We start from the raw sequence: 17,656 nt of genomic DNA on the forward strand, positions 1-17,656 counted from the left end.
AAATTTTTATTTCTCTGATGCTTTAGTGAGTAAAGCTCTGAAACATTCGATGAAGGTCAGAGATCACATACAGAGTAATACAGGAGACATACATGTGCCCTGTTACTAGCGACCTCTTTAGCAGCATCTGTGAAGGACTTGCTCATGCTTCACCTCCCACTGACTAGACATATTAGACAAAATTCATGCAGCTCTATTTCAGTTCTTTCTCAATCAGAAAAAGAGAAAACTGAAAGATTCTGATAAAGACAGAAATGGTAGGGAGAACACTGTTTGGACTACATATTTTGAAAAGCTCTAAAATAAATAGCCTTACTTTGGTCCTTCGAATTCACATGCACAATTCATACTGTCACTGTCTACTAACAGCTCTTCCCTACCAAGCACTTCCTCTGGAGGGTCTCAAATTTTTTCACACAAAGGCCAACTCTGTTAGCCCTCAGGACTTCCAGAAAGGTACAGTGCTTTTTGCAGTTGCAAGCCAGTTCTTAACAGCTGCAAGACTGAAGGAGTAAATATTTTTTCTTCTTTAATACAGCACAGAAGTCACTTGGGTTCTGGTACAGTGTGATAATAATACAGCGTGACGACAACAGACTACCTTACTGGTTTCATACAAACACCACAACCATTAATGAAAGGTAGCAAGTCTTTGGTTGTCTTTATATACTTAGCAGTGTAGGATATTTCTTTCCTGGTCTGCATCTGTGGATATAAAAATACCCACAAATACCATCTACTAAGGAGAAGAAAAACCCCAGAAAACAATACCCAAACATGTCAGAGAACATATGCACGAATGCATACGTGAACTTTTGCAGAAGCAAGTTAAACATGCTTATGCCTGTTAGCTCATGCAGGAATGAAAGCACCTGAACAACCACTTCAACAAAGAACATCTTGTAGAAACACCTTTGTATACATTATGAGATTTTATTGAGTTATAGGCCATAATTATGTCACCAGGGCAAAGAACCAGTCTTTCCGAATGCTATAAAATTATGAAGCAAAGTCTTCCAGCTAGCGAGAGCAGATAATTTATCAGACACCTGGTAAATTCTTATACTTTTTTAATAAGGTGAAGGTAAATCACAAAAAATGAAAAAAATCAATATTGCACTCATTGGACCAGGAAGAAATATCAGCCCTTTGCATTTGCCATTTTCTTCCCCCTATAACCTACTGCAAAAGGAAACTTTTATAACAAAAAGTCTTCTTCCAGCTCTACATCAAGTACGATCTAGGTACACACCTTTTTAAAGGCAGAATGCCATCATAAATTCTGCTTCTGTGAATGGTAGCTCAGTTACGATTTACCAAGTCTAACACGCTGTAACTGCAGTTGTTCTTACTGTTAAGAAATTAAAAATTAAATTCATACCTCCAGTATCAGAGAGCTTGCCTCTGTAAATTTTGTCCTCTACCACATCTGTCCAGTACAGTAAACTCTGACTGAAATGAAAATCAAGTGCTATTGTATTTCTTAAACCAGGAACTAAAAGGCTGTAGTCACGTTTGTGAAGATCAATTTTTCTGATCTCATGTCGAATAGAAAAAATTATGAAAGCCTCAAATGGATCTGGAAGCAGAAGATTATACATTTCAAAAGAATAATAAAGAAGATATTGTTACGTATTGATATAAATAACAAGTGGAATAAGAACAACAGAATACTTTATCAGGAGAAACAGGTGATTAAAACAATTCATCTTCTGATAAGGAGTCTTTCAAATACATTTTCAGTCCTGGAGACTTCTCACTTCTCCCTTCTAGCATTATCTTTGATCACAACTAGAGATATTAAACATTAAATTCAGCAATATCAAACTCAACTACTGAACTGTGTTTTGTAGCTCCACCACAAGGAGTACATACTTAGAGCTTTAAAAAGTCATGTTATCAAAATTGAAATTTGTTTTCTCAAAAGTTTCAGAAACAATAATGCATTAAATTGTATATTGTTTCAAATGCCAGTTAGGTGAAACAATTTAATAAAATATATATAATGTAACTTTTGAATATCTATAACATACCTTGTGTTTTCAATAGAAGTGCTTAAAAAAAACACCCAAACCCCTCACCCCAAACTACAAAGCAAGGAAATGAACATTTTATATGCTTATTGATACACCCCATCACTACCACTAAAGTTCTTCTTCCTTTGTTATTCAATTAATGCTAGATTATTTGTTTCTGTGTGTTTATATCAAATGATACATAAATATCTGTAAATGCTCTCTGCATAGGTCAACTATACTATAAAATTGGTTTTTCGTTATAGTTCTTACATATTTTAGATTAGGAAATTTTTTTCAAACAAGTAGCTATGTTAGTAAAACAAAGAAGAAACAAGAATTGGATTATGTGAACAGTTGAATCAGTATATCCGCTTTAATGAAGAAAGTTTTTCACACCAATCCTTTTCTGTGGGAAAGAAGCTTGCGCTTTTTTTTCCCCCCAGTTGTTTCTCCCAGAGTGAAACACAAATGATACTGGGGTTGTTGTTTTCCATACAATTAAACCTCCATTTTCTATAATAATAGACAGACTATTGGCAGCTTGTGGCAATAGGCAATATTGCATTGTTCTTCTAAAATATTCAAAGTTGTACAAATGATCACCAAATAGAAAGATGCTTATATACTTCTTTTCAAAAAGATTCATTTCATGTTCTTCTCTTGATAACCACTGCACATACAGATTAAATTAGATGTTGTCCTGGTTTCAGGGGGATAGAGTTAATTGTCTTCCTAGTAGCTGGCATAGTGTTATGTTTTGGGTTCAGTATGAGAAGAATGCTGATAACACACTGACGTTTTCCGTTGTTGCTAAGTAGTGTTTAGCCTAAGTCAAGGGTTTTTCAGCTTCTCATGCCCAGCCAGCAAGAAGGCTGGAGGGACACAAGAAGCTGGGAGGGGACACAGCCAGGACAGCTGACCCCAACTGGCCAACGGGGTATTCCAGACCATGGGACGTCATGCCCAGTATATAAACTGGGGGGAGTTGGCCTGGGTGGATCACTGCTCGGGGACTAACTGGGCATCGGTCGGCAAGTGGTGAGCAATTGCATTGTGCATCACTTGTTTTGGTATATTCCAATCCTTTTATTATTATTATTATTATTATTATTATTGTCGTTTTACTATTGTTGTTATTATCATTATTATTTTCTTCCTCTCTGTTCTATTAAACTGTTCTTAAACCACAAGTTTTACCTTTTTCTTTTTCCAGTTCTCTCCCCCATCCCACTTGAGGGTAGGGGTAGGAGTGAGCAAGCAGCTGGATGGTGCTTAGTTGCTGGCTGGGGTTAAACTATGACAGATGTGTTAAGTTAATCAGGTACCTCAGTAGAGCTACATCTCTGCCCTTGAAGTACTTGTTCATAACCTGGCTTGGACTTTCCAAACGATCCTCCTATTTGTTACAGCCAGAATGACTTTCTGCAAAGCCAATTTTTCAAAGCTATGCAGTAGTTAATTAATTTAATGAAGAACAAGATCACTGACTTCAGTAGCTATTTCAAAAGTACCAGTTATCTGAACCTGAGAAACACTTTAATAGCACTTCCCAATTTCTGATAAATTGGCAGCTATTATGCAGGAAACCACAGGCTACTGACATACTGGTTTTTAGGCAACTCCAACGCATAAGAACACACATGATGGACATCACCAGTAGCTTCTTCTATGTTTCTAAGTAATTAACACCACAATGGAAAAAAAGAAACCTAATAAATCTGTGCTATGTTGGATGGGGTTTTTTCATTCAAAGTAGAGGAAGTCTAGCTTAAGCTACATAACCTACGGTGCAAATTATCAAGTACACTGATGAAAAGGATTAGAGTTCAATGAGATCTTGACAAATTTAAGGTACAATACTTAAGCATGTATATCAATAACAAGAGATGGGTAAGAAAATACGTGTAGGTAAAGGAACACTATTTTGTTTATTTGAACATTTTAGTTTAAATGAGCAGGTCATGTGCTGCTTTTCCCCCCCTCCTCTTTCTTACCCTTCCCATAACAATGCATAGATGTAGATTCAGATCCTTGGTTATTGTGGCTGATAGACAGTCAATTCACAGTTGTGATACTACATGAAACAAAAAAATGATTGATATTGCAAGAAACAAGAGACACTGCATCGCAGTGCAGAATTTCTCTGGAAAGAATTCAGAAAGCAGATGGAAACCAGTTTTCCATAGGTTCCTCTATGATAAGGATATTTAAATAGAGCCAAATGGATAGCAGTAATTATTGCCTGGTGAGTTGTGAGCCAGAGTCCAGCCACCACTCCGCTTTACATAATGTAGCAATCAATCACCACAGCCTGGATAACTGGAGTCTAGAATTTCACTTATTACTGCTTGACCCCCCCAATTATTGTATGTGTAGTAAGTACCACATTTCAAGGATAATAAGCTGCATAAAATTGAGTATATAACTGATGGGATACCAGATCTGTGGGAAAGAATCTAGACAATTAGATCAACAATGGCATGCCACTGTAAATAAGGTCAATGCAAGGTTTGCACTTGAAATAAATATGACATAACCCTTCCACTCCCTCCCCCTAAGCTTTGGTGAAGACAGACTACAATACTGTACCCTGTTCTGAGCACAGCTCATAAAGAAGAATGTGAATCAACTACAGAAATGCAAGAGGAAATCAGCAAGTGTTGTAAGAGGTCAAGAAAGCATGGCCTGAAAGGAAAGAATGAACAATCTGGAATTGCTTAGTCTAAAAAGCAATGGAGTAAAATGATGAGTGGAAGCACATAAAATTCTCCAAAGACATAAAAGGCTGATGAATTGAAAATAGGAAAAATCTTGGGTTTTATATAAATAACAAGTAGGCCAAGGATTAAAGGCTTAAACTGGAGCAGGAAGACTCAGAAAGACTAGGAAAAAAAAAGTCTTAAGGTGAGTGAGGCACTGAAACATCTCACCCCTGGGAAACGAACTTCACCACTGAAGGTATCTTAAAGGCCTTTGAAAGCAGATAAACAACAGCAGTGTTAGATAGCCTTTGATCTTCCTTCCGACCTTCAATGACTATAAAATGAGCTATATTACAGTGAACTAGAAATTTCAGACTGAATTGGATCAATTTTAATGTTATGATTCCATCACCCTATAAAACAAAAATTTGATGTTATTTTCCCACTTGATTCCTCTTCTCGAAATTCAGACAAATACTCTTTAATTTACCAACTGATTAAGAGTATTTTCATAAAATCTCACCTTAACTTATTTTAGTGTAATGCTTATTGATTCCATTCTTTAAAGCTTTAAGGAAAGTAACTGATAACAATTTATTAGAGAAAAATCATATATTTCTATACCTTCTGATTTCACGACTGCTCCAAGCCTTTTTTGCCATATAGGTAAGTGTATAAAAATACATGATATGAACATAAAGCATGAACTACATTAACAGTTGTACAAAAAAATTCTCATAGAAGAAAACTGCCTAAACAATACACTCAAAAAAGACTGTATGGAAAGAATGATGCTTCACCTTTTCCAGTGGTTTTAATTGAAAATTCTTTCTTGGGAAAAATGATACCTGCAGCTTATTGTTTCATTGAAGCTTACTGTAACAGCAGCAGTACAGCAAGCAACCTACACTGTGCTTTTACGAAATTTACCTCAAAGGAAAATGATAACTTCATAAAGAGTCTGAAAAAAAACTTCATTAGAAGTTTGACATTGCTCGGAGAGGATTGGACTATCCCTCCCACACCCACACCCAACCTCCATTTTTGTACTGAAAGCTATCTGGAAATTATAACATAATTGAATTTAAAACCAGCTAGACAGATCAAACATACAGACACATCATTCTCTTTTCCAAATATATATATATATAGTGATATAACAGAGTTCCCACAGTTTATAAAAGGTTGACAGTCATTTTTTAATTAAATCTATACTAAGCTATGTGTTTCTGAGTTTATCTAACTTTTATTATACCAAATTCTGAAAGGCTGAATGTAAACATGAAATTTAAGTATCTTTCAAGAATGGATTTTTTTCTGTATGCTTATTATCATCTAAAAGAATTCAGTGCAATATATCAGCACAACTTATTTTGAAATAAGCTCCAAGAGAAACTAGGAAGAAGAGTATGAAAATATATAATTTATATTGACTTTCTATCTGAATAATGGAGCTCTATACCATACTTTTAGTTCAATCAATATAAATTTAAACATGAACTAAACATTCAGTCTTTTGGAAGTCAGTAATATAACAATACACATGCCAGAACAGCAAAAAAGCAAACTAGATGAAAACAAGAGATATGGAAAGTGAAGAAACTCTGAAGGAGAAAAACACAACATCACTTAAAACCCTCAAGAGATAAAGAGAACATAAGCAGAAATGAGGGAAAACAGGGGAAACCAAGAGAAAGGCATTGAAAGAGAAACTAAAAAGAAAAGAACTGCTCAGTTCAAGCCATTTATTTCTATATACTTATTGTTCCATAACTCATTCTATTTCTCTGGTAATTCATTAGATTCCTCTCACAAAGATACTATTTGATTCCGATATGTCTTCCAACATCACCCCCCCACCACCCCCAAATCACATACATTACTGCATTTTAAGTATTCATATTCCCATTAGATTTCTGATGGACACTCAAGTAAATGTCTTTCCATTATTTTGAATAACTGAAGTGCTGCATACTAACTTTACATGTTATTGCTGTGTGCTAATGAAATGTTTGACTGTATATAGGCAAGTGCTATTTTAGATAGCAAAAAAACCATAGCTCAAGACAAGGTCATAATTTTTGTCTGAGTAATTTTTTTCTCCTGGGAAAGGATTATTAGTTACTTCTCTAATATAATACACACCTACTCCCGGTTCAAGGCATTTTAAGTCACTATGGTTATTCTAAGAATTACTTTATAGCAAGTGGTATTATTGAAGAAGTAGTTTGGCATTTGGAGGACTGTTTATCTTTGCAAGATCACTTTGAACTCTACTTGTATCAGTATTATAAGAAAGATTTTTTTCTTTATTTTATGTTCATTTAATATCTTATGCACAGAGGCGTAAATGGTATGGACATTTTGAGGCTAACAGTTTCACAAATGAAACCAAAATTGTGCTCGCTTTACTAAAATGCTGTTCACCCAGTCAACAACTAAAGTATCAGAGAATCTATCTTTCAGAGTACTTATCATGACCTTCAAGTGAAATAAACTGAAAGGGTCCAAGATTATTAATGACTATAAAAGCATATGTCATATTTAATATGGAATAATTTTGTTGTGGCTTTGATGAAATTAGGAAAGTATCTTTACAGTTTGTAAAGAAAGGTATTGTTTGTCTTTATACCAGCTGACATCACTGATCTCAAATCATGTATTTAATACTAAATTCTTTGAGAAAATCTGTAAAAATCAATTTGTAACTTCAGATTCTCACCAACATCAGTAAACACTAAGCAGAAATAAGGCTTAAAAAAACTGAGAAACTGTAGTCTCATTTTTCTTATTTTTCAGCACAAGTGAGTATATTTCACTTCGGGTTTTTTTCCCTTAGCTTCCAAATACTGGCGATTTCTATTTGCTTTAATTTAAAATTTCTTTCAAGCTTTCCTCTACCAAGTTACTAACACGGTCTTAAATGCTTTTAATCCTTTTATTTCTGTAACCCAGTAAGAACGCTCTATTTGAATTACTGGAAATGTCCTTAATAAAACAAATCAGATTGATCAAAAGTCAATAAGACTAAAGCAGTATCATAAAATTAGAATTTTAACAGCAATAAAATAAAGTTCAAATATACAGAACCACAGTAATATGCCAGTGAAGCATGATTTGAGAGTCAACTATCAGCATAGCTCAGTAACATCTGAACAACATACATTCCTGATCTCATACTGTAGTAGTAACTATTATATACGATAGTAACAATTACGGAGACACGAAGAGTCAATTTGGAGATCATTCTGGAAATTATAACAACAGTTATTCCAGCCTGATGAATGTAAACCACATTCTAAATGAATTAAAAAAATAGCTCAAAGGCAAGACGTGCAACTCACGAGCATTTGCTAAAAGCTCTTTAAGAGAACATCCATGATATAAAACTAAATTTTCATTATTCATTGTTTTGCAAAGAGAAACATTATTTTTATTACATCCCATTGATATTTTGGCCATAAGTAAATTACAGGCTTCATTACTACTCTAACAAAGATATAAAAAGTTGTGTAAATTAGCTCAAACATTGTCAAGGCAGAAAGATTAGAATTTGCCTTTTCTGAAACATGGACCATTAAGTTGGCTGCTAACTACCGAATTCTTCCAGGTGACTAGCAATAGGAAGCTTGGGCTTTTAGTTGTGGCTTAGTGATTCAGAATTTTTTCATGTGAATCATCTAAGGAAATGCTGAGTATCTGGAATAAAAGAAAAATCATCATAGCTATTGAATTATAAAATATCCAAATAAGTGATAGACAGTTTGGGAGCTATTTCTACTTAGAATTTGTAAGATACTATCAAAGAATAAAGATAATAAAGAATAAAAATACCAAAGAATCCTAAACTGAAATTTTGAAAATCTAGACAGCAAAATCAGTGCTATTTTTAACTCCCTACAGGGTGGTGAGGGGTAAAGTTGTGATGACACTTTATATTGCACATACGTGTTTGTATTTTACACACAGCACTGCACTTGAAAAAGAGAGCCATAACATAGTTTCTAAAGCATGCTTTCAGTATATATCAATAGTGAACAATGAGGGGAATGCATCCCCCTCTCCTGTTTTGGTCTATGTTATATTTCTTCTTGATTAGTGAGCTGAACAGGCCTACTGATGTAAAAAGACAACTACCAGAATGTCATAGGTGAAAAAGTAGCTTAAATTGTGAACACTAACAGGCAGCAGATAATTGACTATACGTGTGTGCATGCACATTCAAAATTAAACTTCTGAACCCGCGTGAATACTGATCAATATCATGATGTCACAGATTGAGCCATTTATTCAAAATACATAGTAATTCCATATATATATACACATATATATATCCCCTGCATATTAAATATACATGAAAAACTGTACAGAACTTCAAACAACTTAGAAGTTATTTGGTAACAGCAATTAACATCCGGAATATTGAAAATACACTGAATTTCAGCTTACCAGAACTAACGCAATTTTCTCCATCCTTACTGAGCTTCCAGCCTTCATAACATGAGCACTTGACAGTATTTTTATGCTGTTCACATACTTGACTACACTTAAGATGTTTGGTACAGTAATCCATAATCTCACAAGTTTTGTTGTCTATACTAAGACTGAATCCTGCAGGGCAGGAGCACACAATTCTTCCTCCAGGAACCACAGAACATTGATGGCTACATCCACCATTGTTAAGTGAACATTCATCTGAAATAACATGGAAAAAAAAAACAACCATTAAGGGCTGCAAGGGCTGTCAGTTAAAGTCACCAGGTCAACTAAAACACATTAAAAGACCTCCAAGAAGCACAGACTGAATTTTCCATTTGTTAAATAGCTTTCTATATTTATTTTTAAAAATATCTAATTTGCAAGTATTCAGCATGGTAGCTTTACTGCAACCTTTGAAGTTTTTATCAGGGCAGATGTGCAATGTATGTACATTTTTGGACTTTCATGCATACCGTTTCATTCATTAAAGAATGTCTATACAGAGTCAGTCCAAAGACCATTACAGCTCAACCATCTTCAATGGTAACCAAAAGCTGAGGCATGGAGAAATAACCATACTTTCCCAAATACTTCCTTTGCCTCCAGCCACTTGAGCTTTCAGGGAGAAGGCTCCAACTCTTAGTCCTATGTATCTATATCACAAGCAACTTATCAAAGAAACGTACAAATAAAAGTAAAAATCAGGATTTCTTTCTCCTCCTTTTCCAATAAGAGCTATTAGAGAACACTATTTCTGCATTCTCTGTGTCAGTGCTCTCACATTATATTCTGCAGGTAATGACGATTTGCAAAGCTCTGCTAAACGAATTGAAGGTGATTTGTGAAACCATTAAAGCATCTGAATTAAAAGCATGATAATTGTGTCTGTGAAAAATTCTGTGACCTCTGGAGCAAAAAAGCACTGAAGTACTCCTTACCATACAGTACTATTGATATCCAGGGAATCAATGGGAGGGCCAGACTGGTGCATTATTGCACTGGAAAATAAGCTTCACTTTTTTTTTTTTTTTTTTTTTTTTAAATCTATTTGTGTCTTTTAGTTATTTTGTTCAATTCTAAAAAGTGTCTGAAAGTCTTGCTCATTTGTGATAAGATGTATAAAACACAACAGTTTTCTACAGAAGAATTATTTTCTTCCCACTTAAAAAAAAAAAAAAAAAAAGGCGCCCTTCAGCCCTTCTAACAGTCCTTTATCCAGATTTCAAGTTTGTTTTTTTAGGGCTTTTCTATCATGACAAAAAAGAATCAAGCTCCTAGTGTGTCTGACGTGCAAATGCACTGCCGAACATCCCATTTTTGTCCTTCAGTTTATACCTAGGTATGTTTTAAAACTAAATAATTAACAACTGCTGAAATACCTGTTCACTAACAACACACCACCTGAAAGTTACAACAACTGTTAAAAACCAAGCTTGGCCCTATATGGTATCCAGTATACAGTGATAAAATTTTAGTAACATTAACATGAGAACTATTTTTTCAACAGGAAGTGTTGTGACAAAAAATATCAAGAATAATCAGGAAAAATGTGTCTAAAAGAAGTACCACAAAGATCGCCTTCATCAGATCCATCAGGACAATCTCTTCTCCCATTGCAGAGCTTCTCAGGCTGTAGGCAGATGGAGGTATCATTAGCACATGGGTATTTTGGTGGTCCACACATATAGCCCTCGCAATTATCCTCATCAGACTGATCCTCACAATCAATATCGCCATCACATAGCCACGCTTTGCTAATGCATCTCCCTTGGAGAAAAGAGACAATAAACACAGGAAATCAGACTTGAAGCAAACTTTAGAAAAAACCTTCAGTAACATTAAACAGATACATGGGTTTTTTATTGTGCTTTTCTTCTAATAGTACTTTCCTCTTAGAAGGGAAAAAAGAAACCAACTTGTACTTATGCTCCAAAGCATCAGCCACATCAGTGTTGACAGTCTCATTTTCCAAACAACATTAATCCTAAATTATTTCTATGCTGAACAGAACTGCATACAGGCAGGAGACATCCTCATAATCTGTTAAATATACCAAATTATACTTTTTTAAAAAAAAATATTTTCTGCTTTTTTTCACCTCTCTTCCATTATCTTCTAATCCAACAGCCTTCCATAGGAGCAATGTTTCAAGATATGACTTTCTATTAGCATGGGTTTGAGAAACAAAAATCTTTCTAGGAAGTATATGCAATGTAGTCCCAGATTATGTCAGACAGATAATCAGCTTTTAGACAAAATAACTACAAGAGGTGAAATTTCTTACGTGATTTCAGTTTTATCAAACCAGGGCTCAGATCATTTACATCACTCCTCAAATGGGGAAAAAACCCAAATATCACTTTTGTGCTGTCCATCAATGTTTAGAGACAGTCTCTTGATTGAGAAAGTGGGGTTGATCTTTAAAAAGCATAGGAGTATTAAATTAGAATCACCCAAGCCAGGGATTTTAACAGGTGAAAAATAACTAAGATTGTGAATGCTACCACTTACAGGTGTGTGTGTCCCAAACTATTTTTCAACGCTCTAGCATAAACTTATTACTTGGTAGCTACAAGCAGTAGGGGTTAGTTGTAAATTTTGATAACACCCGGACTGAACAGAGGTGGCATGTACTTTATTCTCCAATTACTAAAGAGACAACAGGCAGAACCACAGGTTAGGAGGCTGATCTTGCACTGTGCTTCTGCCTATAAAATATTTAGGCAGAGAAAAACAGGCTGGAATGGTGAAGACCCTGGAAATGTCTGAATCCATTGACAGCAATGCTGGTGGATGCCCAGGGACTGACTGGTGATGCCTGAAACTGGTAACTGCAAACAGTTGCACAGCATGAACTGTCATGACTTTCTGCCCACCCTTCCCAGTTTAGCAGTAATCTTCCCAATAGGAAATGGAGACTGATTGTGATTCTGCAGGGGAAGCAAGCGAGTAAGTGTATGCAATAATCAGCTAGGGTAAAATTCTAATATGGGTGGTTCGTTAATACACTTCAGTGCCAAATCTGCTGTAGGCTGTCTTTTACTCTGTATCAACCACGACAGAGTTCAATATAAAACCACCTCAAAAGAGATTCTGTACTGCTGTCCATACAATGTAGCAACTGTCCCTAACTGAAATCTGCTACTGTATTATGGCAGACAGAGTTACAGTTTCCTTTAAAGGAAATATTTGGTTAAGATTAGGGTAATGCTTTTTGTTTGATATTTTTGTCTTCTTTTAATGGGAAGGGTGCTGACATCCTCACAGAATGACAATGGGATAAAATATAGTGAAACAAGAACAAGGAAAGAACCATGCTTCTGCAGCACTCACAAGGCAAATGTGAGACTTTTTTCACTTTTGGTGAAGAAAAGCAGGAAGTGAAACTTCAGGATCATAGTACAGTGAGTGTGGTTTCAAACGACAGAACATAATTTTACCAGTGCAAAATCACCTGGAAAACTTAAACAGGGAGTGGTGTCAATTAGAATGAAAAGCTTTCATCATTTTCTATAGTGGTCAAAGTCCCAAATATCATACACTGAAAAGACAGAATTGCACAGACACAAAGGAAGCAAAGTTGTATGCATGATATGTATGCAGTTTATCATTTACATGCAATCACAAGTGTTTCAAAAAAGCATCCATTTTCTTTATTATCTTGAAATGATCCTTGATTTTATGTATTATTATAACACAGCAGTAGAATTAAAGCTAATGAAAAATACCAATGTCAAGCAAACTAATCAGATCCCAAAGTAAATTGACGTTGCTTCCAGTACAGCTCCTAATCTGTTTTTTAATCTTTTATACATACAAATGTTTACAGAGCAAATCAGTCTTCCTGCCCTTCTTTTACCTTAATGAAGATATGTTTTATAATAAAAGATTAATCTTCCACTATGATAGCTATGACATGTTCTTAAGTAGAATATACTTTCAAGGAATTAATCTTTGCCAAAATTTTAAAGAGATGGACTCAATGAAGTATTATGACTGTCTTGAAATCATTACTTAAAATTCACTGAAGTATTTTTGCTTTATTGCCCCTTATTGAAACTCGTATTTTTGGTTTCCAGGAACCTTTTTAGTAAAATTCCATCATAAATTAATTGCCTCAATGGATTTATCTGTTCTTTTCCATAGCTCTTTTATGTAACAGAAAAGAAATATGTGTAAAGTAGTGAATCAGAAGTTCTGAAGCAACAAGTACGTGGGAAAGACTGATCCAAATGATTCTCCAACATTTTTTATTTCCTACAAATATTAGCAAGTACAACAGAATTAACTTCTTTATACTCTTCAGTCTTTGTTGGGATACTGAGCCCAGGAAGTTTTTAAACCAATTGTATATTCGACTGTAGGAAAACTACTTTGATGGAGCATTAATTGCATTCAGTTTCCTCTTACAGTTAATTCTTACTGTCTAAAGCTGTAATGCCTTCCTAACGTATAGAATGGACTCAATCTCATTCGCATCAAAATTAAAAAATGTTCTAATCTGACACATTTAATAAAATGTTGTGATGGTCAATGATCTTGCTTGAACTGCAGAACGCACCTGAGAGGTAGACTGAACTACATTGTTTCAAGAACATGGTCATTTCTGGTATTTAAAAGCTTTTAGTAGAAAGCAGATGTTTATAAACATCTCCTGGATGAGCCAAAAGAAAAAAAAAATCAGGGCCTAAAGAAGACAGCCTGCTACCACAGAAAATGATGATACCATGAACTGAGGATGAAAACAGTATTGGAACAACATATGTCATTTTCTAGTTTACTTGCTGTGGTGATTTCTTTTTATTTAAACTTTCAATGTCAACTGAATCCAGCCCTCCAGTCAGAAATCTCACCATTCTGAACCATCATTATGTTCAAAAAGCTTATAAGAGTAGCTGTACAAGATGTGCAGCTCTAAAGATCTGAAAGTGAGAGAGGAGACAGAGCAGGCAGAGAGTAAGTGGAAGCACCACTGGTAAATGCACCTCATGACCGATAACATTTCCACCCAGCCTTTGAACTCCTGCACGCATCCCATTCCTATGTTCTTACTCAATCTCCTCTTTCAAAACTCCTCTCATGCCACCTCTCTCCACAGTAACCCTTTCCTCATCAGCCCTCACAGAATCTGTCGGGCAGCACTACCATCTCCTCATCTTCATTCTCAAAACCCCCTTCTTGCCAGCTTTCCTCTGTCAGCTTCTCTCCATTCTTCTCAACTCGTCACATACTGCCATCTTGACTCTTACACTCCCCATCCAGACAGTACTATTGCTCTCCTCTTCCAGTATCGTGATGATCACCCCTTGACTATTTCCTCTCTATGTTCATTCTTTACACTCCAAAAAATCCTACTTCTTCCCTCATCTTTTTTCCCCCTCTAGTATACCATTAACATAGAAGAAAAAAGAAGTATAAAATAGTAGCCCACAGGGTATCACTAAAAATGGTAAGATACAAAATTAACTGCTTCTTGAAAGAAATATACAAAGCAGTAAGTATGACAAATAAACATTACAGTTCAGATCTACTGCTTACTAAACTGAAGTATTCATGGCTCTTTTACATTTGTCTTCACAGAAGTACTTGATTATGGTCATTAGAGTAATTAGATGAATTTTTAAGTGAGATTGCACAGATTCTGCTCTTGGTCCAGTACTACCAACTGCAAAGTAGGGAGATGGAATAAAAAGGACAGATTTATGTAGTACATAAAACTGAGTTGAAGTACATGCCTGTAATAATTGTTGGAGGACAGAATCAGAATTTAAAATAGAAAGTCGGATCTCAATCTAATCTAATTTAGCCTAGTCTGATTTAAAAGAAGCCTAATCTAATTTAAAAGCAGAACATAACTGGCTAGAAACAGCCCAAGAGTAGTCACTCTCAATCAGGTAGGTATTGCATCCCATATTCTACTGCCGCGCAAACTCTAGTATATTTTTCATCCCACATCACCGTAAACAACCATGTGATGTTCTTGAAAAAATTGGAAACGTCATTCTGATATCTGTTAACTCAAGTGCCCTGCAGCATTTTGGCTGACTTTGGATACTGCAGCTAAAGAACTGCACAGGTTGGACAGTTCCAGTGAGACCAACAAAAATATTAAAGGTTTAAAAATATAAAATAAAAATAGAAGACATGCAAGAGGAAAAAAAAAAAAATATTTGTTTATTCAACGAAAAATGTGGTTAAGGAGACATGCGACAGAAGTCTTTCAAAATTCAAAAGATTTTTACACTGGTGAAAAGATGACTATCAATTAAGCTTGCAGCAAAGATTCAGATGACTTATTAGGAAAAAATGTTCAACTATTAGAGGGAAATTACTAAAAGGACATCTATGTAAGTTATAAAATACTCTCTGTTGGATATTCTTCAGTGCATATGAGAGAAGGAGTCGGATATGATGGGTTCTTGGGACCACCATTACTCTAAGCAGAAAAACCACGTTTGGCTGAAGGCTGACAAATGCTGTAGTTGTAACATGACACTCACACCTGTGGCATTATGACAGATTAACAAGAGCCAACAAAAACTACAGTAAGGAAAGGCCCTGCAGCTACTATTTATAGCCATAGAACAAAAAAGGGGTAAACAAAAAAGTGTGCAGTAATATTTCACTGTTACTGTTCTCACCAACTGTCATTTCCCTCAAAACGTACCAGCTGTTTAACCTCCCCCCATATACACGTTCCTATCCAGACCCATCATATCCTGTATTAGGAAATCAGGTGCCACCACCTAGCAATCTGTAAGGGGAGAATTAGCCAATTTCTCCTCATTTGAACAATTCCCATAAATATGGAAGCCAGACAGTATACTTTCTTTAGAATAATCCACAGAGAAAATGACATTTATTCTGAAACGTGAAAGGATTGTGACAGAAACTGTTTCTCATGAAACCTTTATTATTCATTTGTCCCACCATATAGAATTAAAAAGTAGCTAAACAACAATTTGCTTTTACTGTTTTCTGTTCCAATGCATTACCAACATGCCTCCTCCAGAACAGCTCCTTCCAGGACTGACAGAAGGAAAATAGTGACAGAAAAAAATTATGGATGAAACTGTCACAACTGATTCCTAAAGTGATGTTTCCGCACAACCAACAAGCATGATTGCATTTGCCCCTAAATCAAAGTCACATACCCTTGAAGTTAGCAAATGTTTGATGAAAATATTTTTTTTGCTGTATTTATATGTGGCAGCTAGAGAAGTCACATTTCATCCTTCATCCTGTAAACTGAGATATTGCCTTCCATGCACACGACTGTAAGCATAGGTAACTGTACAATGAGGCAGCGTAGCTGGAGACTTTTTCCCCATTTAAGCACTAGGAAAAATACATTATCAGGAAGAAGCATATTTCCTGTGCCAGGGTTTCTATCAGTATATTTCAGGAAACAGACCATTCTATTAAAAGTGAATAATCCCTTTTTACTTATTGAAACTATTTCATTTAACAGATACTTGTTCTATACTTCTTTATGGAAACTATAAGAACACAAAAGGAAACGTTTTGTTCAGACGAAATTCGGTATTCTGTATTTATTTATCTGGACGTTTTGATTTCTGTAACTTCAAAATCCAAGTAGCAGCAAAACTCCAAGCATTTCTAAGACACCCTAAAGTAGTTCACATATTAAAAATGAACGGTGTTCACACTGTAGATGTGAGTAAAGTATCTTACTGTATCCATACATGTCCACAAATACTTTTGGACAGAGCTCACATAAGTAGACTGCAACATTTATTATGATTAGCTATAACACAGGCATTAAAATGGGTTCTCCTTTCTTGTAATAATTACAGTTGCCTAATGGCAACAACATTACTACTTATTATATCTTGAATTAAATTTTTCTTCGCAAGTTATTTTACTCCTACTATTTCATTAAGCTTTGAAAGAAATTTTAAAAAGATTAATACAATGCTGACATATATTAATTTCTTCCTTAACTGGACTGTCCTTAAGAAAATATTCCATCTAAGCATTATTTTGCAAAATATCCTCATGTAAAGATAGTCACAATCTTTCTACATTTTTTAATGAAGTATACTTAGCAAAATTTGATTTTAAACATCCTCAAAGAATGTATTTTTCTTCCAATATTGTGGTTCAAATTTCCAGTGCTGTAGTTCTAACGCTTTGAAGTCTTCTAGCTAATTACTTTATACCATTTCAATTAACTTACTTCTAGGGCCAAAGATGGAAAATAGAAGAAAATACCTGGACTTTGAAGTACCATTAAATGCTACATGTAAGTATTTCGTTTGATGTACTATCATACAGAACAGTTTCAGCTTTAAGTAATCTCAAACCCCATCCATTTTATATTGTAAATGAGAAAACAGGTTAGGGGAAGTACATTAATATTATTTTCCTGGTATGAGTAGAATAAATAACATCACCTCAGTAGTATTAAATATTAAAAGCAGTATTCAAATAGTA

General features: G+C 35.0%; 1 protein-coding gene across 1 annotated transcript in view; it reads right to left on the minus strand.

Moving 5' to 3' along the window:
* Positions 1-17,656, minus strand: part of LRP1B (LDL receptor related protein 1B) — a 591,173-nt gene that overhangs the window by 242,466 nt on the left and 331,051 nt on the right. The window contains exons 22-24 of the mRNA XM_049799136.1: positions 10,766-10,966; positions 9,170-9,415; positions 1,382-1,579 (exon numbers count right to left, since the gene is read on the minus strand). Of these exons, the coding sequence (XP_049655093.1) occupies positions 1,382-1,579; positions 9,170-9,415; positions 10,766-10,966 (645 nt within the window). The remainder of the gene's footprint in view (positions 1-1,381; positions 1,580-9,169; positions 9,416-10,765; positions 10,967-17,656) is intronic.

Source organism: Accipiter gentilis, chromosome 1 (genome assembly GCF_929443795.1).
Source record: "Accipiter gentilis chromosome 1, bAccGen1.1, whole genome shotgun sequence".
Lineage (NCBI taxonomy): Eukaryota > Metazoa > Chordata > Aves > Accipitriformes > Accipitridae > Astur > Astur gentilis.